The following is a 24,495-nucleotide window of genomic DNA, read 5'->3' as shown; positions in this document are numbered from 1 at the left end:
ATAGTGCTTTCCGCGATTTTTCGTAAAAGAGGCATTCAATCATGAAATGTTACTCATATCTACTTTGTTATTTGAACACAGTTGGCAGATTCTCTTTTTCCTATTTCGGTTTTTGGTTTGGTGTACCTCCCTGTTTCAATTTTTAGTTTATGATTGCGCAGACGGAACCTACTTAGACATTCACGTAGTTCGGCATTCTTTATTTTGATCACATAATTTTCTAAAGTAAATTCATTTTTTTGTATGTTCTGAGTTTATTTCTTCTGTTATTGTTATTTTGGTTATCATCAGTCCCTATGTTAATTTCCCTTTTCCAGTATAATTTATATATTTTTTTCAACTTCCAAACCTAATTTCTTGGTTTTTCTGTCGTTCAGTATAGTTGTTGTTTCGATAATTTGTGGTTGGTTTATTTCAGTTAACAGTGTAGTTATGGTACTGTACCATGCTGTTTTATTGTTTGTTCATAATTGCTGCCTCCCTTACCAATTCATTCCATGTATTTATTACTCTGTTGAAGTTAATTAATTGTTTTTTGATGAATACGTCGAGTGGGTATTTTCCCAGTTTCCCATAAATACCCAAGATTGATGTGTTCTTCCTGACTCCTAAAACAAAACGACAAAAGTTTAGGTGAATTTCTTCCACACTTGATTTGTATGTGCTTTCGTGGCCCCAGATGTCACTTCCATAAACTAGTATGGGTCTAATTAGTTTATCGAAAAGGGATAGAATTGTAAGTGGATTTAAATTTGTCTTATGTCCAAGTTTTGCTTTTAAACTAAATAAAGCTTTTTGGCCTTTTAGTTTTAATACTATCTACATGCACTCAAAAATATTGCAATTATATTTGGCATCAGTGAAATTGTTATAAAACAAGTTATGACATTATTTACCGAGTCTGGGTATGATATCTTGATGTCGTCATAGCAAGGAGTCTATAAATTGCAAATTTCAGATTTACACCGAACATATATAACACCCTCTTTTGTATTTGAAAAAAACGATCAAACATATACTGTGCTAAATGCATATAGTATGCCGTATAACATTTTGACTCTGAGGGGATGTCCGAATATTGCTTTTAAAAACAGTGGGGATAGAGTAAGGTGATTAACAAGGTGATGAGACATTCTCGTATTATCCCAGGGGATAAGGCATAATATATTTAGCAACTCGAGTGGTCATTCTTGTCCGCGCATATGAAATGTATTAGGCTGTTCCCATTTCGCATCAGCAACGGAAACGCAATATGTAAAACCACTGTAATGTTGAAATACAATTTTCTGAGAGCAATAACTTTATAAATGTAATATTTTGATCAATATTTTATTAAATATTGAATTAAGATATTGAAAATTTGTAATTTATAAACAATTATAAATATATTTATATCATATATGTTTAGTGAAATGAAATATAAAGCTTATACAAATATGCTAGATGAATGAAATATGAATTGTACAAAACGAAAATTGTGGTTACTACTATAGTAATATTGCTACACAATATCGATCCATAATCCTATGACCTGGTTGAAGAGCGCCACCTCCGATGGCACAATGAACATGATGCAAAAATATATGAACATTTTCATTAATACGAAAACGAACGCGAACATCACCGTTTTGCATATTTTTAATAAGTTATTGATGCATGGGTATATGAAATATTGTTTTGTTATATAAATGCAAAATTAGTCGAACCCACGGTCTGGAAAATGTTGCATCCAACATGGCGGACGATAGTAGAAGGCTGTGAAAAAATAGTTCTCATCAAAATTTAAATCGACGGTCACTGTGAATTTTAAATTATGGATCGATGCAAGCCAACTATTACGTGTAAGTATTGCAAAACCTTTTGTAAGCGTTAAACTGTGGAAAATTTAGACTGTTTCCTGTGAATATATGTCAGAAGTGCGAGTTTGTTAAACCAGGGAGCTCCTTGGTCTAACAGTAGCCCTGGATTTCCTGGCTTTGGTTTGGAGCATTTTTGTCGGGTTGACTCTTGATGCTCTTTACCTGCGAAGCCAGGGAGTTGACGCATAAACGAAGCCATACAAGTCAGAGCCAGTCAAACCGCTGAGTATAGATGGGTACCGCAAGCACATGAGCTGCAGCACTATCAAATACCAATCACCATACCAGATGTAATAAAACTTTACATTTATTGATCAATATTTCCATTACAAAAACAAAAAAAACGATATGCACAGTCAAAAAAAAGTACATGGCAACGTTAACAACACTGGTTGGTTTTGGCATAATATCATAATAAAAATCAGGCATCTTGTTCATGTAGTTTTTCATCGAAAAATAAGAATAATTCAATTCCAGAAGAGCTTTGCATTCATGCACTCATTAGGTTCTAATTGTATATAATCTTAATTCATGTTATGCAGGTCATGGTGATCAAGAACTGTTTGCTTCCCTTCGATCAGAATTATCAGAAAGACTTCCCAGAGAAACTGTAGAATGGAGAAGGTCAGAAAATGTTGATGAATATATAGGTCACATATAACTTGTTTATTTAGATTGTGGTTGAAGAAGTCACAAAAACACATTTTATTTAGTATGAGTGAATATTTACATTGAAAACTTACATTGATCGAGATTCATAACAAAATGACTACATAATAAATAATACAATAATAAAACTAACTGAATACTTTTCCATTTGTTAGGTCGTATGGCCGTCCTCCAAAGAATGTGATTGTAGATGTCAATTATGTTGCTTTTAGTTCAGACAGTTTACCTAAAGAAAAGGAGCGGACTTTGTTGAAGCAGCCATTTTTTCACATTTATTGGACTACATGTCCAGTAAGTATATCCAGTTAAACATTATTATTTGCACTCATTTATCATAGGTCACTACATTACACAATGTAGCCATTATTCCAAGCATGTTTGCTATATATCACACCTCTAATATGTACATAGCTCCTGAAAATTACAATTACTAGTACCAGGGTAATATATAGACTAAAAGCTTGATTTGGGCATTATATTTGACAAAATTGTCAAAGAATAAAAGCAAAAAAACAGAAAGAAATGATAAAATGTTGCCTGTCAAAAAAAAAAAAAGAAGTTAACTGTCAAGTTGCCAGGCTGCTGGCTAATACACTGACTTGTATTGTGATTGTTATTTTGTGATTGTTATCTTAATGTTTACTCTTCGGGTTCTACTTACTGTAACGTATTTAAACGTGGGTAAGTAAGGCCTGAAGGAACGACGAGATAGATGGTTCACAGTAAAATTCAAGAACGACCGGGAGTCTCTTTATATTCAGCACATACATACTAGTACAATATGCTAATAAGCAATATGCAAATATTACAGTTACACTATTCATTTTGAATAGTTTTTCTGATCTGAGATAGTCCACCCTCTTCTCGTTACTCAAATTATCATCTTTCCAATCCTTTCGATTAAGGCACCGTTAAAATCAGGAAATCAGCATTTAAGTGTGTATAGTGTAAAACTAGTTAATTGACTTTAATTAACCTGAAAATCCAAATTGAAATCATCAATACATTGTACACATCTCTGTGTAGGATGCAGATACTTACAAGTCTGAGTTGAAAGATGATATTGCATCATGGTTACATACACTGAAACAACATAACATCACTGACTGGTACATTGTCTTGGTGGAAACTGACAACATTAAGAATAAACCAAAACTGTTACCAAGGATGTCAGTCATAGATAAAATTAGAAGTGATTTTTGCAGCAAACAAAGTGACAGGTTAGTACTGTATATTTTACTTTTGTGTCAGGAATGCTTTAGTATGAAAAAGTGATTTGTGTTGAGTGAATATAAATATTAATTGGAAATTGCTGATATCCTTCCTGTTTTGAAAAAATAAGCAAAAAAATATATTGAAAATTATAGACCTATTTCTACATTTGTAAGCTTTGTTTGCCTAGTAAAATTACCCATTAATTGAAAAGCACAACATAAATTACAGCATGGTATGATTAAGGGTAAATCATCATGCTCGCAGTTGATTGAGGTAGGTCCTTGGATGGAATCCTAGACAATAGAATTCAGGAGGATGCCTTCATCTTCAATTTGCTAAACTTGAAACAAAAAATTAATTCATAAATATGAAATGTACAATTTTTATTAAAAATGTTAGGTATCTACCTATATCCATACCTAAAGTGATTGATAGGGTGTCCTCTGATTGGCTTTTTATTCTGTTCGGGGTTCCTCAGGGGTCTATTTTTGGATCAGATTTTGCTTTATGTGTATTTATTTCTATGGAATATGTTTTTAACATTAAATACAATGTAGTTTCAAAATTAAGACTCAATTCAGGCATTAATACTGATAATATTTAGACATGTATGTCTTTTTGTCATTGTAATTCTTGCCGTGTTTTTAGTGGCTGCTTTTTTTTAGATATGCTGTAGGTACATGTACCAGTATTTATTGTTGTGTATAGTCTTAATATTCTCATCCCCTGTTTGGAAATTACTATCATGGCTATTTTCGTTTAAATTGCTGAAACCTAATCAATTCAATAAATACTATTCTAATATATAATATTTATATTTTTGTTTTCTTCCTAGATGTATTGTATTGTTTCAATCTAGTTTGCCAGCAGCCGCTGGTAGATCAATAGAGTCTTGGCAGATTATGATTTCTAAAATTAGGCCACTGATATTATCATCTTATAATAAAAATCTTGGTAAATTTGAAGAAATGATGAGGTCTCAGCGAGAGAAACGAACTGAGCCGGGCTGGAATTTCTGTGAATACTTCATGCTGCAGGTGAGACCCATGTATCCATGTAAAATAATGTATTTTGTGTGAAATACTGACTGATGCTTACCATACCAAACCTCAATATTTGTGATCGCTCTTGACCTGTAAATGTGTCATTTTCATCACATCTTATTTTTAACATGGTTTGTAACACAGTGACTAAATGCGCTTGTATTTAGTTGGTAGTATACAACACTATGAAAACTCTATACTGAATAATTAGAGTGAATAATTGTCACAATAGTGTTTAGAATATTGTGAATTATTTTTCTATTATTCCAGTACATGTCAACTGTTTTTTCTTTATAGGAGGAGCTTGCATTTGTGTTTGAAATGTTAAAACTACCTGAAGAGTCCCTTGTACAATATGATGAACTTGATGCTTTATTCTCTCAATTTGTAATCAATACTCAAGCTGGAGGTAAGCATATCCTAATTCTTTTTGTCCATGTACCCATTCATGTGTGTCTGTAATGTAACTATTTTACATGTATTTGTCCTGAGTAGACACGAAAGTACTTGCATGTACATATTCAGTGGATTAGAATGAAAACAGAAAACCTGGTGGACAATTCTTCTCATACAACTTTGAAATTCTCTTCCACTGAACAATTGTCAGGCTACAGATGACAGAATATATACTTGTTTAGCAGAACATGGAACACCTTTTGTCTCATTTTACGAATACTGGCACTATACAATTGCAAAAAATTGATCTAATCTGCATTGTCATTCAATCTTTAATTGGAAAATCACAGACTATATTTACAGATATATTTTTCTCATTTTGCATTATAGAGTCTCCAAAATGGCTGTCGTCCTTTACAGGCCAGTGCGATAACTGGGACGGACTCAACCTGTCACAACCAATCGATGAAGAAAAACGTAAATTAATCCAGCAGGGGAAGTCAGCTACATTGCTGGATCTCAGAAACTATCTCTTTTCAAGACAGTGTGCACTATTGTTCAGTTTACAGAGACCTTGGGAAGTAGCGCAGAGGTCACTACCCTTCATGCATAATACAGTACATGAGCTGCACATATTGGAGGTACAGTTTACTGAGTTTATAATAATGTCATCGTGATTAACTGATAATAATGCCATGATTAGCTGATATTTAGTCATGATAGCTGAATGCCACAACCTGGGTTCTCATTGTACAATAAATAACAGGTTATGCAGGATACATAGCATGTTTGTTTTTTCCATATTTTATATATGTTATTATTTTCAAAAAATTGACTTAAATTTGCTATAATAATGATTTTTAAATTCATTTCTTATAGGTACCTATGCCTGTTGGTAGTGTTGCATGCTGGGTATTTTTAAGTTGTTTAGAAGTATTACAGATGTGTGAGAGATGTGGCAATGCTAGTCAAGTGGATGTATACACACACTATACTGCAAGTCTGTGGGCATACGCTAGGGATAAAGTAAGTTCATACATTAGCTTTTTAGCCCCGCTGACGACTTTGTCAAGCGGAGCTTATCATATAAGTGATTGTCCGTCGTCGTCGTCCATGTCAATGTTTTACTTTTTCGACTTCTTCTTCAAAACTACAAGCCTGAATGCTTTGATACTTGGTGTATATGTACCTTGGGTAGACCTCTCTCAGATTTGTTCATTTTGTAATGATATCTTTAATTCTCTAATTTTGGTGAATATTTTTGTCATTTTTGGTAAAAAGTGATATTTTCGACTTCTTGTTAAAAACCACAAGTCCAATTGCTTTGATATTACATATATAGGTACTACATGTGGACTTCTCTCAGATTTGTTCATTTTGTAATGATATCTTTAATTGTCTAATTTTTGTGAATATTTTTGTCATTTTTGGTAAAAAGTGCTATTTTCGACTTCTTGTTGAAAACCGCAAGTCCAATTGCTTTGATATTACATATATAGATACTACATGTGGACCTCTTTCAGATTTGTTCATTTCATGATGATATCTTCAATTCTCTAATTTTGGTGAATATTTTTGTCATTTTTGGTAAAAAGTGATATTTTAGACTATTTTCAACTTCTTGTTAAAAAACGCAAGTCCAATTGCTTTGATATTACATATAATAGGTACTACATGTGGACCTCTCTCAGATTTGTTCATTTTGTAATGATATCTTTAATTCTCTAATTTTGGTGAATATTTTTGTAATTTTTGGTAAAAAAGTGCTATTTTTGACTTCTTGTTGAAAACCACAAGTCCAATTGCTTTGATATTACATATATAGGTACTACATGTGGTTCTAACTCAGATTTGTTCATTTCATGATGATATTTTTAATTCTCTAATTTTGATGAATATTTTTGTAATTTTTGGTAAAAAGTGATATTTTCCACATCTTGTTGAAAACGACAAGTCTGATTGTTTTGATACTATACATATTGTTCATTTTTAGCTCCGCTGTCGACTTTGTCGAGCGGAGCTTATCATATGAGTGATTGTCTCCGTCGTGGTCCGTGTCAATGTTTTACTTTTTCGACTTCTTCTTGAAAACTACAAGCCTGAATGCTTTGATACTTGGTGTATATGTACCTTGGGTAGACCTCTCTTAGGTTTGTTCATTTCATGTTGATATCTTCAATTTTCTAATTTTGGTGAATATTTTTGTCAATTTTGGTAAAAAGTGATATTTTCGACTTCTTGTTAAAAACCAATAGATCAATTGCATTGATATTACATATATAGATACTACATGTAGACCTTTCTCAGATTTGTTCATTTTGTGATGATATCTTCAGTTCTCTAATTTTGGTGAATATTTTTGTCATTTTTGGTAAAAAGTGGTATTTTCGACTTCTTGTTGAAAACTGTAAGTCCGATTGCTTTGATATTACATATATAGGTACTACATGTGGACCTCTCTCAGATTTGTTCATTTTGTGATGATATCTTCAATTCTCTAATTAATTTATTTTGGTGAATATTTTTGTAATTTTTGGTAAAAAGTGATATTTTCGACTTCTTGTTAAAAACTGTAAGTCCGATTGCTTTGATACTATTCATATTGTTCATTTTCTAATGATGTCTTCAGTTCTTTAATTGAAATGTGCATTGCTAACAGCGGAGCTATCTCAGCCGATAGGCTGCTTGTTTAATGATATCTTCTGTTCTTTAATTGAAACGTGCATTGCTAACAGCGGATCTATCTCAGTCGAGAGGCTGCTTGTATGTGTACATCTTCACATAAATCATTAATCACATCAATAAGACTGCTATACAATAACCAAGAGAAAGATTTGGTTTAAGCTTGAGTCATTTCCAAGATTTTGTACAAAGTTGGACTTAAACAATGCATTACTTCTCAGAATAGATATTTCAAAATCTGATATAAATTTTTTATTTTTATTTTTCTTCATCAGCTACTTGAGTTGGGCTTACTATGTGGTTTGATGCCTGATATGACACCATTATCTGAACAACTGCATTTGGTGGTGAACCTTTTGTCTGGTATGGGGCAGTCAGGTTTAACTGAGAACTCACCAAATCAGAAATTACGGGAAGCACTCAGTTCAAAGGAATCATTCCACAAACATTACCTGGTAATTACTAGTGTTTAGTGTTAATTCATTCCATATATTATTTATTACTGACCAAATATAGACATTCCACAGGTCAAAGGTCATGAGAATGAGTGATCTTTTTGTCACAAATATCTTGGATATTTCTATTTCTAAGCCATCACATTTGCAACAATTAGACCATTTTCAAACAATAAAATATTGATACATATTGTAAAGTTTTTATCATTTTTGCTTATTGTCATTATATTGTGTAGGAGCTTTCAGAGCTAGCGATGGGAACTTACAAACACATTGGTAGATTGAGATGTGCAAAACGCATCGGTAAAGATCTGGCTAACTTCTACATGTGAGTAAACAATCAGAAAGGATAGGCTTTGATTGATGATCAGTGTCTGGCTTTTCACATCCTTACTTAAAGCACTGTGTGACACATCAAGTTTGATATGGTCCCACATGATGTATGTCAGAATGACTTATACCATACGAGAGAGTCTCCATTCCATTCCAGTTTTATGTAATTTTTAACCCTATTCATATCACTTCAGGAAAAATGGTGAGGCAAATAAAGCAGAGCTTTTCCTGAGTGATGCGTTAAAAACTTATGTTGAAGAGGGTTGGGATCTGCTGGCATCTTACACTAGAAAACAGTTAGCAGAGTGCCAGAAACAAGTTGATGTCACTGGCAAATATCCTTTATACAAGTTGATGAAGCAATTGTTCTTGTGCTAATCATAGATATATTGTGGTACAGTTTATTACTTGGGAGGAGTATGTCACAAACCCGACAAATCCATGTTTTTGTCAATTCTTTTGAGTTTCTTAACCCCTGTGAAAGGGATCAAAAATAATCTGTATGGGCTATACACAAGTAAAAAAAATGCATGTCATATCACTGGTACCGAATAGTGCCAGTTCACTGGTACCGAATAGTGCCAGTTCACTGGTACAGAATAGTGCCAGTTCACTGGTACAGAATAGTGCCAGTTCACTTGTACAGAATAGTGCCAGTTCACTGGTACAGAATAGTGCCAGTTCTTCAGTACAGAATAGTGCCAGTTCACTGGTACAGTATGGTGCCAGTTCACGGGTACAGAATAGTGCCAGTTCACTGGTACAGAATAGTGGCAGCTCACTGGCACAGAATAGTGCCAGTTCACTGGTACAGAATAGTGCCAGTTCACTGGTACAAATTAGTGCCAGTTCACTGGTACAGAATAGTGGCAGCTCACTGGCCCAGAATAGTGCCAGTTCACTGGTACAGAATAGTGCCAGTTCACTGGTACAGAATAGTGCCAGTTCACTGGTACAGAATAGTGCCAGTTCACTGGTACAGAATAGTGGCAGTTCACTGGTACAGAATAGTGGCAGTTCACTGGTACAGAATAGTGGCAGTTCACTGGTACAGAATAGTGCCAGTTCACTGGTACAGAATAGTGCCAGTTCACGGGTACAGAATAGTGCCATTTCACTGGTACAGGCTAGTGCCATTTCACTGGTACAGGCTAGTGCCATTTCACTGGTACAGGCTAGTGCCATTTCACTGGTACAGGCTAGTGCCAGTTCACTGGTACAGGCTAGTGCCATTTCACTGGTACAGGCTAGTGCCATTTCACTGGTACAGGCTAGTGCCAGTTCACTGTTACAGGCTAGTGCCAGTTCACTGTTACAGGCTAGTGCCATTTCATTGGTACAGGCTAGTGCCATTTCACTGGTACAAGCTAGTGCCATTTCACTGGTACAGAATAGTGCGAGTTCACAGGTACGGAATGGCGCCAGTTTACTGGTACGGAATAGTGCCAGTTCACTGGTACAGAATAGTGCCATTTCACTGGTACAGAATAGTGCCATTTCACTGGTACAGAATAGTGCCATTTCACTGGTACAGAATAGTGCCAGTTCACTGGTACAGAATAGTGCCAGTTCACTGGTACAGGCTAGTGCCAGTTCACTGGTACAGAATGGTGCCAGTTCACTGGTACAGAATAGTGCCATTTCACTGGTACAGGCTAGTGCCAGTTCACTGGTACAGAATAGTGCCAGTTCACTGGTACAGAATAGTGCCAGTTCACTGGTACAGAATGGTGCCAGTTCACTGGTACAGAATAGTGCCATTTCACTGGTACAGGCTAGTGCCAGTTCACTGGTACAGAATAGTGCCAGTTCACTGGTACAGAATAGTGCCAGTTCACTGGTACAGAATAGTGCCAGTTCACTGGTACAGAATAGTGCCAGTTCACTGGTACAGAATAGTGGCAGTTCACTGGTACAGAATAGTGCCAGTTCACTGGTACAGAATAGTGCCAGTTCACTGGTACAGAATAGTGCCAGTTCACTGGTACAGAATAGTGCCAGTTCACTGGTACAGAATAGTGCCATTTCACTGGTACAGAATAGTGCCAGTTCACTGGTACAGAATAGTGCCAGTTCACTGGTACAGAATAGTGCCAGTTCACTGGTACAGGCTAGTGCCAGTTCACTGGTACAGAATGGTGCCAGTTCACTGGTACAGAATAGTGCCATTTCACTGGTACAGGCTAGTGCCAGTTCACTGGTACAGAATAGTGCCAGTTCACTGGTACAGAATAGTGCCAGTTCACTGGTACAGAATGGTGCCAGTTCACTGGTACAGAATAGTGCCATTTCACTGGTACAGGCTAGTGCCAGTTCACTGGTACAGAATAGTGCCAGTTCACTGGTACAGAATAGTGCCAGTTCACTGGTACAGAATAGTGCCAGTTCACTGGTACAGAATAGTGCCAGTTCACTGGTACAGAATAGTGGCAGTTCACTGGTACAGAATAGTGGCAGTTCACTGGTACAGAATAGTGCCAGTTCACTGGTACAGAATAGTGCCAGTTCACTGGTACAGAATAGTGCCAGTTCACTGGTACAGAATTGTGGCAGTTCACTGGTACAGAATAGTGCCAGTTCACTGGTACAGAATAGTGCCAGTTCACTGGTACAGAATAGTGGCAGTTCACTGGTACAGAATGGTGCCAGTTCACTGGTACAGAATAGTGGCAGTTCACTGGTACAGAATGGTGCCAGTTCACTGGTACAGAATGGTGCCAGTTCACTGGTACAGAATAGTGCCAGTTCACTGGTACAGAATGGTGCCAGTTCACTGGTACAGAATGGTGCCAGTTCACTGGTACAGAATAGTGCCAGTTCACTGGTACAGAATGGTGCCAGTTCACAGGTACAGTCTAGTGCCAGTTCACTGGTACAGAATAGTGCCAGTTCACTGGTACAGAATAGTGCCAGTTCACGGGTACAGAATAGTGCCAGTTCACGGGTACAGAATAGTGCCATTTCACTGGTACAGGCTAGTGCCATTTCACTGGTACAGGCTAGTGCCATTTCACTGGTACAGGCTAGTGCCAGTTCACTGGTACAGAATGGTGCCAGTTCACTGGTACAGAATAGTGCCATTTCACTGGTACAGGCTAGTGCGAGTTCTCTGGTACAGAATGGTGCCAGTTCACTGGTACAGAATAGTGCCAGTTCACTGGTACAGAATAGTGCCAGTTCACTGGTACAGAATAGTGCCATTTCACTGGTACAGAATAGTGCCAGTTCACTGGTACAGAATAGTGCCATTTCACTGGTACAGAATAGTGCCAGTTCACTGGTACAGAATTATGCCAGTTCACGGGTCTAGAATTATGCCAGTTCACTGGTACAGAATAGTACCAGTTCTTCAGTACAGAATAGTGCCAGTTCACTGGTACAGTATGGTGCCAGTTCACGGATACAGAATAGTGCCAGTTCACTGGTACAGAATAGTGGCAGCTCACTGGCACAGAATAGTGCCAGTTCACTGGTACAGAATAGTGCCAGTTCACTGGTACAAATTAGTGCCAGTTCACTGGTACAGAATAGTGGCAGCTCACTGGCCCAGAATAGTGCCAGTTCACTGGTACAGAATAGTGCCAGTTCACTGGTACAGAATAGTGCCAGTTCACTGGTACAGAATAGTGGCAGTTCACTGGTACAGAATAGTGCCAGTTCACTGGTACAGAATAGTGCCATTTCACGGGTACAGAATAGTGCCATTTCACTGGTACAGGCTAGTGCCATTTCACTGGTACAGGCTAGTGCCATTTCACTGGTACAGGCTAGTGCCATTTCACTGGTACAGGCTAGTGCCAGTTCACTGGTACAGGCTAGTGCCATTTCACTGGTACAGGCTTGTGCCATTTCACTGGTACAGGCTAGTGCCAGTTCACTGGTACAGGCTAGTGCCAGTTCACTGTTACAGGCTAGTGCCAGTTCACTGTTACAGGCTAGTGCCATTTCATTGGTACAGGCTAGTGCCATTTCACTGGTACAAGCTAGTGCCATTTCACTGGTACAGAATAGTGCGAGTTCACAGGTACGGAATGGCGCCAGTTTACTGGTACGGAATAGTGCCAGTTCACTGGTACAGAATAGTGCCATTTCACTGGTACAGAATAGTGCCATTTCACTGGTACAGAATAGTGCCATTTCACTGGTACAGAATAGTGCCAGTTCACTGGTACAGAATGGTGCCAGTTCACTGGTACAGAATAGTGCCATTTCACTGGTACAGAATAGTGGCAGTTCACTGGTACAGAATAGTGCCATTTCACTGGTACAGAATAGTGCCATTTCACTGGTACAGAATAGTGCCATTTCACTGGTACAGAATAGTGCCAGTTCACTGGTACAACTAGTGCCAGTATCATTATGTCAAATATGTAAGTGACTTATTTATAGTGTAACCACAAATTATATGAATATTCCTTGACTTTAAGTACATATGTTAAAAATTGTGCTTTGCTTGCCAGTGATGGTCATCTGAAAACAGAGGATAGAAATCAATTCTGTAATGAGTTAGTCAAGTGTTCTGCCCAACTGATAAGCAACAGTGAGGCTGAGATGGGTAAACACATTTATCAGTTTTCACATAAACAATTCTGGACACCACTAGATTTCAAAATATTTCTGATTACTTTAACTTTCTTTTATTTCTGAATGTCTTAATTAATTTTGGGAATAGCTAACAAATGTAGCCAATAGGTGTCATATTATTTTTAGTACTTTTATCTTCCTTAAACAATTGATTCAATTTTGCTAGGTGTAAACAATTTATTTCATTTTTGTTGTTGCATGATTATTCATCCGATTTAGTTTGTGACAACTATCTTAGAATTACATATGAGTGACTTTTAGATTACAATATTTTGAGAACAATAGACCTTTTTTGGAACAGTAATAAGTGATTCAGAATTGCAATGGTGCATTTTTCTGTAAATATGAGTTAGGTGGCTATATTTTTGTTATCTGGTATTGTGAGCAGTAAAAATAGAATCACATTTTGATTTGTTTAACTACCTTAAGTTAATATCTATCTCTGATGCAGAAGTGGTTATGAAAATGGACCCAGTATTGATTCTACATGATGTGTCCATGAATCCAGACAGTGGCAAACTTATTCCTGGACAGGATGTGGTTTTCAGTTTCACCATTCACAGCAATTTACCTAAAGATATTTTGTGCAATAAACTTAGTTTATCATTGATCCATGTGTCACATGATGATGACAGCCAATCAGAAGACAGGGTGTCACATGATTCGGGGGACCAATCATCTGAGAAACCTAGCCAATCACAGAGTGTGCAGCAGTCATTTGCAAGGAACATAGCACCAGTAATTGACCTGCGCCATGAGTGTGACTATGCACCAGATAAGAGCATACAATGGAGTGCTGTGGTGTGTAGAAACACTACTACTCTACTGCAGAGACAGGATAGCACCTCTTCTCTTAGAAGAGTTGATATATGGCAGAAGGAGGATTTCTCAATGGCAGTTATCAAAGATAATGTAACTTTACATCCAGGTATGAACACTGTTGATCTGAAGACTCAGGTAAGACACATTCACATCTATATCAGCTTTGAATCTGTTAAACTTGTATAAATTTGGTACACACAGTGCTTTTTGAATCTGTTAAACTTGTATAAATTTGCTACACACTGTGTTTTTTGTAGCTGATCAACTTGCATAAATTTGCTACACACTGTGCTTTTTGTAGCTGATAAACTTGTATAAATTTGCTACACACTGTGCTTTTTGTAACTGATAAACTTGTATAAATTTGCTACACACTGTGCTTTTTGTAACTGATAAACTTGTATAAATTTGGTACACACAGTGCTTTTTGAATCTGTTAAACTTGTATAAATTTGCTACACACTGTGTTTTTTGTAGCTGATCAACTTGCATAAATTTGCTACACACTGTGCTTTTTGTAGCTGATAAACTTGTATAAATTTGCTACACACTGTGTTTTTTGTAGCTGATAAACTTGCATAAATTTGCTACACACTGTGTTTTTTGTAGCTGATAAACTTGTATAAATTTGCTACACACTGCTTTTTGTAGCTGATAAACTTGCATAAATTTGCTACACACTGTGCTTTTTGTAGCTGATAAACTTGTATAAATTTGCTACACACTGTGCTTTTTGTAACTGATAAACTTGTATAAATTTGCTACACACAGTGCTTTTTGTAGCTGATAAACTTGTATAAATTTGCTACACACTGTGCTTTTTGCAGCTGATAAACTTGTATAAATTTGCTACACACTGTGCTTTTTGTAACTGATAAACTTGTATAAATTTGCTACACACTGTGCTTTTTGTAGCTGATAAACTTGTATAAATTTGCTACACACTGTGCTTTTTGCAGCTGATAAACTTGTATAAATTTGCTACACACTGTGCTTTTTGTAGCTGATAAACTTGTATAAATTTGCTACACACTGTGCTTTTTGCAGCTGATAAACTTGTATAAATTTGCTACACACTGTGCTTTTTGCAGCTGATTAACTTGCATAAATTTGCTACACACTGTGTTTTTTGTAACTGTTAAACTTGTATAAATTTGCTACACACTGTGCTTTTTGTAGCTGATAAACTTGCATAAATTTGGTACACACAGTGCTTTTTGTAGCTGATCAACTTGTATAAATTTGCTACACACTGTGCTTTTTGTAACTGATAAACTTGTATAAATTTGCTACACACTGTGCTTTTTGTAGCTGATAAACTTGTATAAATTTGCTACACACTGTGCTTTTTGTAGCTGATAAACTTGTATAAATTTGCTACACACTGTGCTTTTTGTAGCTGATCAACTTGTATAAATTTGCTACACACTGTGCTTTTTGTAACTGATAAACTTGTATAAATTTGCTACACACTGTGCTTTTTGCAGCTGATAAACTTGTATAAATTTGCTACACACTGTGCTTTTTGTAGCTGATAAACTTGTATAAATTTGCTACACACTGTGCTTTTTGTAACTGATAAACTTGTATAAATTTGCTACACACTGTGCTTTTTGTAACTGATAAACTTGTATAAATTTGCTACACACAGTGCTTTTTGTAGCTGATAAACTTGTATAAATTTGCTACACACTGTGCTTTTTGTAGCTGATAAACTTGTATAAATTTGCTACACACTGTGCTTTTTGTAACTGATAAACTTGTATAAATTCGCTACACACTGTGCTTTTTGTAACTGATAAACTTGTATAAATTTGCTACACACTGTGCTTTTTGTAACTGATAAACTTGTATAAATTTGCTACACACTGTGCTTTTTGCAGCTGATAAACTTGTATAAATTTGCTACACACTGTGCTTTTTGTAACTGATAAACTTGTATAAATTTGCTACACACTGTGCTTTTTGCAGCTGATAAACTTGTATAAATTTGCTACACACTGTGCTTTTTGCAGCTGATAAACTTGTATAAATTTGCTACACACTGCTTTTTGTAACTGATAAACTTGTATAAATTTGCTACACACTGTGCTTTTTGTAACTGATAAACTTGTATAAATTTGCTACACACTGTGTTTTTTGTAACTGATAAACTTGCATAAATTTGCTACACACTGTGTTTTTTGTAACTGATAAACTTGTATAAATTTGCTACACACTGTGCTTTTTGTAGCTGATAAACTTGTATAAATTTGCTACACACTGTGTTTTTTGTAACTGATAAACTTGCATAAATTTGCTACACACTGTGTTTTTTGTAACTGATAAACTTGTATAAATTTGCTACACACTGTGCTTTTTGTAGCTGATAAACTTGTATAAATTTGCTACACACTGTGCTTTTTGTAGCTGATAAACTTGTATAAATTTGCTACACACTGTGCTTTTTGTAGCTGATAAACTTGTATAAATTTGCTACACACAGTGCTTTTTGTAGCTGATAAACTTGCATAAATTTGGTACACACAGTGCTTTTTGTAGCTGATAAACTTGTATAAATTTGCTACACACAGTGCTTTTTGTAGCTGATAAACTTGCATAAATTTGCTACACACTGTGCTTTTTGTAGCTGATAAACTTGTATAAATTTGCTACACACTGTGCTTTTTGCAGCTGATAAACTTGTATAAATTTGCTACACACTGTGTTTTTTGTAGCTGATAAACTTGTATAAATTTGCTACACACTGTGCTTTTTGTAGCTGATAAACTTGTATAAATTTGGTACACACAGTGCTTTTTGTAGCTGATAAACTTGTATAAATTTGCTACACACTGTGCTTTTTGTAGCTGATAAACTTGTATAAATTTGCTACACACTGTGTTTTTTGTAGCTGATAAACTTGTATAAATTTGCTACACACTGTGCTTTTTGTAGCTGATAAACTTGTATAAATTTGCTACACACTGTGTTTTTTGTAGCTGATAAACTTGCATAAATTTGGTACACATAGTGTTTTTTGTAGCTGATAAACTTGTATAAATTTGCTACACACTGTGCTTTTTGTAGCTGATAAACTTGTATAAATTTGCTACACACTGTGCTTTTTGTAGCTGATAAACTTGTATAAATTTGCTACACACTGTGCTTTTTGTAGCTGATAAACTTGTATAAATTTGGCACACACTGTGCTTTTTGTAACTGCTAAACTTGTATAAATTTGGTACACACTGCTTTTTGTAGCTGATAAACTTGTATAAATATGGTACACACTGTGCTTTTTGTAACTGCTAAACTTGTATAAATTTGGTACACACAGTGTTTTTTGTAGCTGATAAACTTTTGTACACAGACAGTGCTATTGTATATAGAGTGAACTTTATTTGTATCACTCAATCCAGGATGGCCACTTAGCAGCTATTTTGGTTAACACTGTTTTTGAACAATTCTTATAACAATGTCCAATAACATACCGAGACAACAACTGTCTTCCATATTTCATGATGAAAATTAGTAAATGTTTTTCTTTGTACAGTGCAATTTAACCTTTGTACTTATAATGTTCGACAAACTGATCAATGTATTGTCCCTATCCAACATAGCTGACTAGCAGCTGTCACAGCTGTTCTTCACACAAGTCAGCTTGTATTTCATATATGTGAATTATTTCTCAATTTGATGTAGTTAAATTAGTTTTTAGACTTGTGTATTTTCCTGCATATGTAGGTTCATGTTTCTTTAAATATTAAATGACTTTAATGACTGGCTGCCAATCTGGTTGTCAGCAATTGTCTTTATTTGCACACCTAGAATACAATATGAATACAACCATTGTGGTTTACAATCTGCATATCAATATAACCATTGTGGTTTACAATCTGCATATGAATACAACCATTGTGGTTTACAATCTGCATACGAATACAACCATTCTGGTTTACAATCTGCATATGAATACAACCATTGTGGTTTACAATCTGCATATCAATACAGCCATTGTGGTTTACAATCTGCATATGAATAGAACCATTGTGGTTTACAATCTACATATGAATACAACCATTGTGGTTTACAATCTACATATGAATACAACCATTGTGGTTTACAATCTGCATATGAATACAACCATTGTGGTTTACAATCTGCATATCAATACAGCCATTGTGGTTTACAATCTGCATATGAATACAACCATTGTGGTTTACAATCTGCATATGAATAGAACCATTGTGGTTTACAATCTGCATATCAATACAGCCATTGTGGTTTACAATCTGCATATGAATACAACCATTGTGGTTTACAATCTGCATATCAATACAGCCATTGTGGTTTACAATCTGCATATGAATACAACCATAGAGGTTTACAATCTGCATATGAATACAGCCATTGTGGTTTACAATCTGCATATCAATACAACCATTGTGGTTTACAATCTGCATATGAATACAGCCATTGTGGTTTACAATCTGCATATGAATACAAACATCGTGGTTTACAATCTGCATACGAATACAACCATTGTGGTTTACAATCTGCATACGAATACAACCATTCTGGTTTACAATCTGCATATGAATACAACCATTGTGGTTTACAATCTGCATATCAATACAACCATTCTGGTTTACAATCTGCATATTAATACAACCATTGTGGTTTACAATCTGCATACGAATACAACCATTCTGGTTTACAATCTGCATATTAATACAACCATTGTGATTTACAATCTGAATACGAATACAACCATTCTGGTTTACAATCTGCATATTAATACAACCATTGTGGTTTACAATCTGCATATCAATACAACCATTGTGGTTTACAATCTACATATGAATACAACCATAGAGGTTTACAATCTACATATGAATACAACCATAGAGGTTTACAATCTACATATGAATACAACCATTGTGGTTTACAATCTGCATATCAATACAGCCATTGTGGTTTACAATCTGCATATGAATACAACCATTGTGGTTTACAATCTGCATATGAATACAGCCATTGTGGTTTACAATCTGCATATGAATACAACCATTGTGGTTTACAATCTGCATATGAATACAACCATTGTGGTTTACAATCTGCATAGGATTACAGCCATTGTGGTTTACAATCTGCATATGAATACAACCATTGTGGTTTACAATCTGCATACGAATACAACCATTCTGGTTTACAATCTGCATATGAATACAACCATTGTGGTTTACAATCTGCATATGAATACAACCATTGTGGTTTACAATCTGCATACGAATACAACCATTCTGGTTTACAATCTGCATATGAATACAACCATTGTGGTTTACAATCTGCATATGAATACATCCATTGTGGTTTACAATCTGCATAGGATTACAGCCATTGTGGTTTACAATCTGCATATGAATACAACCATTGTGGTTTACAATCTGCATACGAATACAACCATTCTGGTTTACAATCTGCATATGAATACAACCATTCTGGTTTACAATCTGCATATCAATACAGCCATTGTGGTTTACAATCTGCATATGAATACAACCATTGTGGTTTACAATCTGCATATGAATACAGCCATTGTGGTTTACAATCTGCATATGAATACAACCATTGTGGTTTACAATCTGCATACGAATACAACCATTCTGGTTTACAATCTGCATATGAATACAACCATTGTGGTTTACAATCTGCATATGAATACAACCATTGTGGTTTACAATCTGCATACGAATACAACCATTCTGGTTTACAATCTGCATATGAATACAACCATTGTGGTTTACAATCTGCATATGAATACATCCATTGTGGTTTACAATCTGCATAGGATTACAGCCATTGTGGTTTACAATCTGCATATGAATACAACCATTGTGGTTTACAATCTGCTTACGAATACAACCGTTCTGGTTTACAATCTGCATACGAATACAACCATTCTGGTTTACAATCTGCATATCAATACAGCCATTGTGGTTTACGATCTGCATATGAATACAGCCATTGTGGTTTACAATCTGCATATGAATACAACCATTCTGGTTTACAATCTGCATATCAATACAGCCATTGTGGTTTACAATCTGCATATGAATACAACCATTGTGGTTTGCAATCTGCATATGAATACAACCATTGTGGTTTACAATCTGCATATGAATACAACCATTGTGGTTTACAATCTGCATATGAATACAGCCATTGTGGTTTACAATCTGCATAGGATTACAGCCATTGTGGTTTACAATCTGCATATGAATGGAACTATTGTGGTTTACAATCTGCATATCAATACAGCCATTGTGGTTTACAATCTGCATATGAATACAACCATTGTGGTTTACAATCTGCATATGAATACAACCATTGTGGTTTACAATCTGCATATGAATACAACCATTGTGGTTTACAATCTGCATATGAATACAACCATTGTGGTTTACAATCTGCATATGAATACAACCATTGTGGTTTACAATCTGCATATGAATACAACCATTGTGGTTTACAATCTGCATATGAATACAGCCATTGTGGTTTACAATCTGCATATGAATACAACCATCGTGGTTTACAATCTGCATACGAATACAACCATTGTGGTTTACAATCTGCATACGAATACAACCATTGTGGTTTACAATCTGCATACGAATACAACCATTGTGGTTTACAATCTGCATACGAATACAACCATTCTGGTTTACAATCTGCATATGAATACAGCCATTGTGGTTTACAATCTGCATATGAATACAGCCATTGTGGTTTACAATCTGCATATGAATACAGCCATTGTGGTTTACAATCTGCATATGAATACAACCATTGTGGTTTACAATCTGCATATGAATACAACCATTGTGGTTTACAATCTGCATATGAATACAGCCATTGTGGTTTACAATCTGCATAGGATTACAGCCATTGTGGTTTACAATCTGCATATGAATACAACCATTCTGGTTTACAATCTGCATATGAATACAACCATTGCGGTTTACAATCTGCATATCAATACAGCCATTGTGGTTTACAATCTGCATATGAATACAACCATTGTGGTTTACAATCTGCATATGAATACAACCATTGTGGTTTACAATCTGCATATGAATACAACCATTGTGGTTTACAATCTGCATATGAATACAACCATTGTGGTTTACAATCTGCATATTGATACAACCATTGTGGTTTACAATCTGCATATTGATACAACCATTGTGGTTTACAATCTGCATAGGATTACAACCATTGTGGTTTACAATCTGCATATCAATACAGCCATTGTGGTTTACAATCTGCATATGAATACAACCATTCTGGTTTACAATCTGCATATGAATACAACCATTCTGGTTTACAATCTGCATATGAATACAGCCACTGTGGTTTACAATCTGCATATGAATACAGCCATTGTGGTTTACAATCTGCATATGAATACAACCATTGTGGTTTACAATCTGCATATCAATACAACCATTGTGATTTACAATCTGCATATGAATACAACCATTGTGGTTTACAATCTGCATATCAATACAGCCATTGTGGTTTACAATCTGCATATGAATAGAACCATTGTGGTTTACAATCTGCATATGAATACAACCATTGTGGTTTACAATCTGCATATGAATACAGCCACTGTGGTTTACAATCTGCATATGAATGCAACCATTGTGGTTTACAATCTGCATATGAATACAGCCACTGTGGTTTACAATCTGCATATGAATACAACCATTGTGGTTTACAATCTGCATATGAATACAACCATTGTGGTTTACAATCTGCATATGAATACAGCCACTGTGGTTTACAATCTGCATATGAATACAACCATTGTGGTTTACAATCTGCATATGAATACAACCATTGTGGTTTACAATCTGCATAGGGTTACAGCCATTGTGGTTTACAATCTGCATATCAATACAACCATCGTGGTTTACAATCTGCATATGAATGGAACTATTGTGGTTTACAATCTGCATATTAATACAACCATTGTGGTTTACAATCTGCATATGAATACAACCATTGTGGTTTACAATCAGCATATGAATACAACCATTGTGGTTTACAATCTGCATATGAATACACCCATTGTGGTTTACAATCTGCATATGAATACAACCATTGTGGTTTACAATCTCCATATGAATACAACCATGCATATCAATACAACCATTGTGGTTTATAATCTGCATATCAATACAACCATTGTGATTTACAATCTGCATATGAATGCAACCATTGTGGTTTACAATCTGCATATGAATACAGCCACTGTGGTTTACAATCTGCATATGAATACAACCATTGTGGTTTACAATCTGCATATGAATACAACCATTGTGGTTTACAATCTGCATATCAATACAGCCATTGTGGTTTACAGTCTGCATATGAATAGAACCATTGTGGTTTACAATCTACATATGAATACAACCATTGTGGTTTACAATCTACATATGAATACAACCATTGTGGTTTACAATCTGCATATGAATACAACCATTGTGGTTTACAATCTGCATATCAATACAGCCATTGTGGTTTACAATCTGCATATGAATACAACCATTGTGGTTTACAATCTGCATATGAATAGAACCATTGTGGTTTACAATCTGCATATCAATACAGCCATTGTGGTTTACAATCTGCATATGAATACAACCATTGTGGTTTACAATCTGCATATCAATACAGCCATTGTGGTTTACAATCTGCATATGAATACAACCATAGAGGTTTACAATCTGCATATGAATACAGCCATTGTGGTTTACAATCTGCATATCAATACAACCATTGTGGTTTACAATCTGCATATGAATACAGCCATTGTGGTTTACAATCTGCATATGAATACAAACATCGTGGTTTACAATCTGCATACGAATACAACCATTGTGGTTTACAATCTGCATACGAATACAACCATTCTGGTTTACAATCTGCATATGAATACAACCATTGTGGTTTACAATCTGCATATCAATACAACCATTCTGGTTTACAATCTGCATATTAATACAACCATTGTGGTTTACAATCTGCATACGAATACAACCATTCTGGTTTACAATCTGCATATTAATACAACCATTGTGATTTACAATCTGAATACGAATACAACCATTCTGGTTTACAATCTGCATATTAATACAACCATTGTGGTTTACAATCTGCATATCAATACAACCATTGTGGTTTACAATCTACATATGAATACAACCATAGAGGTTTACAATCTACATATGAATACAACCATAGAGGTTTACAATCTACATATGAATACAACCATTGTTGTTTACAATCTGCATATCAATACAGCCATTGTGGTTTACAATCTGCATATGAATACAGCCATTGTGGTTTACAATCTGCATATGAATACAACCATTGTGGTTTACAATCTGCATATGAATACAACCATTGTGGTTTACAATCTGCATAGGATTACAGCCATTGTGGTTTACAATCTGCATATGAATACAACCATTGTGGTTTACAATCTGCATACGAATACAACCATTCTGGTTTACAATCTGCATACGAATACAACCATTCTGGTTTACAATCTGCATATGAATACAACCATTGTGGTTTACAATCTGCATATGAATACAACCATTGTGGTTTACAATCTGCATACGAATACAACCATTCTGGTTTACAATCTGCATATGAATACAACCATTGTGGTTTACAATCTGCATATGAATACATCCATTGTGGTTTACAATCTGCATAGGATTACAGCCATTGTGGTTTACAATCTGCATATGAATACAACCATTGTGGTTTACAATCTGCATACGAATACAACCATTCTGGTTTACAATCTGCATATGAATACAACCATTCTGGTTTACAATCTGCATATCAATACAGCCATTGTGGTTTACAATCTGCATATGAATACAACCATTGTGGTTTACAATCTGCATATGAATACAGCCATTGTGGTTTACAATCTGCATATGAATACAACCATTGTGGTTTACAATCTGCATACGAATACAACCATTCTGGTTTACAATCTGCATATGAATACAACCATTGTGGTTTACAATCTGCATATGAATACAACCATTGTGGTTTACAATCTGCATACGAATACAACCATTCTGGTTTACAATCTGCATATGAATACAACCATTGTGGTTTACAATCTGCATATGAATACATCCATTGTGGTTTACAATCTGCATAGGATTACAGCCATTGTGGTTTACAATCTGCATATGAATACAACCATTGTGGTTTACAATCTGCATACGAATACAACCATTCTGGTTTACAATCTGCATACGAATACAACCATTCTGGTTTACAATCTGCATATCAATACAGCCATTGTGGTTTACGATCTGCATATGAATACAGCCATTGTGGTTTACAATCTGCATA

At 35.4% G+C, this 24,495-nt stretch overlaps 1 protein-coding gene across 1 annotated transcript; it reads left to right on the top strand.

Moving 5' to 3' along the window:
* Positions 1-1,731: 1,731 nt before the first annotated feature.
* On the top strand, positions 1,732-14,193 carry LOC102806882 (trafficking protein particle complex subunit 10-like; the record flags this gene model as incomplete). The annotated part of the gene is made up of 13 exons (XM_085496407.1): positions 1,732-1,841; positions 2,402-2,483; positions 2,684-2,819; positions 3,555-3,748; positions 4,579-4,780; positions 5,084-5,195; positions 5,573-5,823; positions 6,062-6,208; positions 8,140-8,319; positions 8,556-8,647; positions 8,847-8,987; positions 13,083-13,202; positions 13,677-14,193. Coding segments are annotated over exons 1-13 (2,202 nt in total), but the record flags the coding sequence as incomplete, so codon positions are not given.
* Between the last annotated feature and the right edge of the window lie 10,302 nt (positions 14,194-24,495).

Source organism: Saccoglossus kowalevskii, unplaced genomic scaffold (genome assembly GCF_978046115.1).
Source record: "Saccoglossus kowalevskii unplaced genomic scaffold, keSacKowa6.1 SCAFFOLD_307, whole genome shotgun sequence".
NCBI lineage: Eukaryota > Metazoa > Hemichordata > Enteropneusta > Harrimaniidae > Saccoglossus > Saccoglossus kowalevskii.
This window is presented reverse-complemented; position numbering and strand designations above follow the sequence as displayed.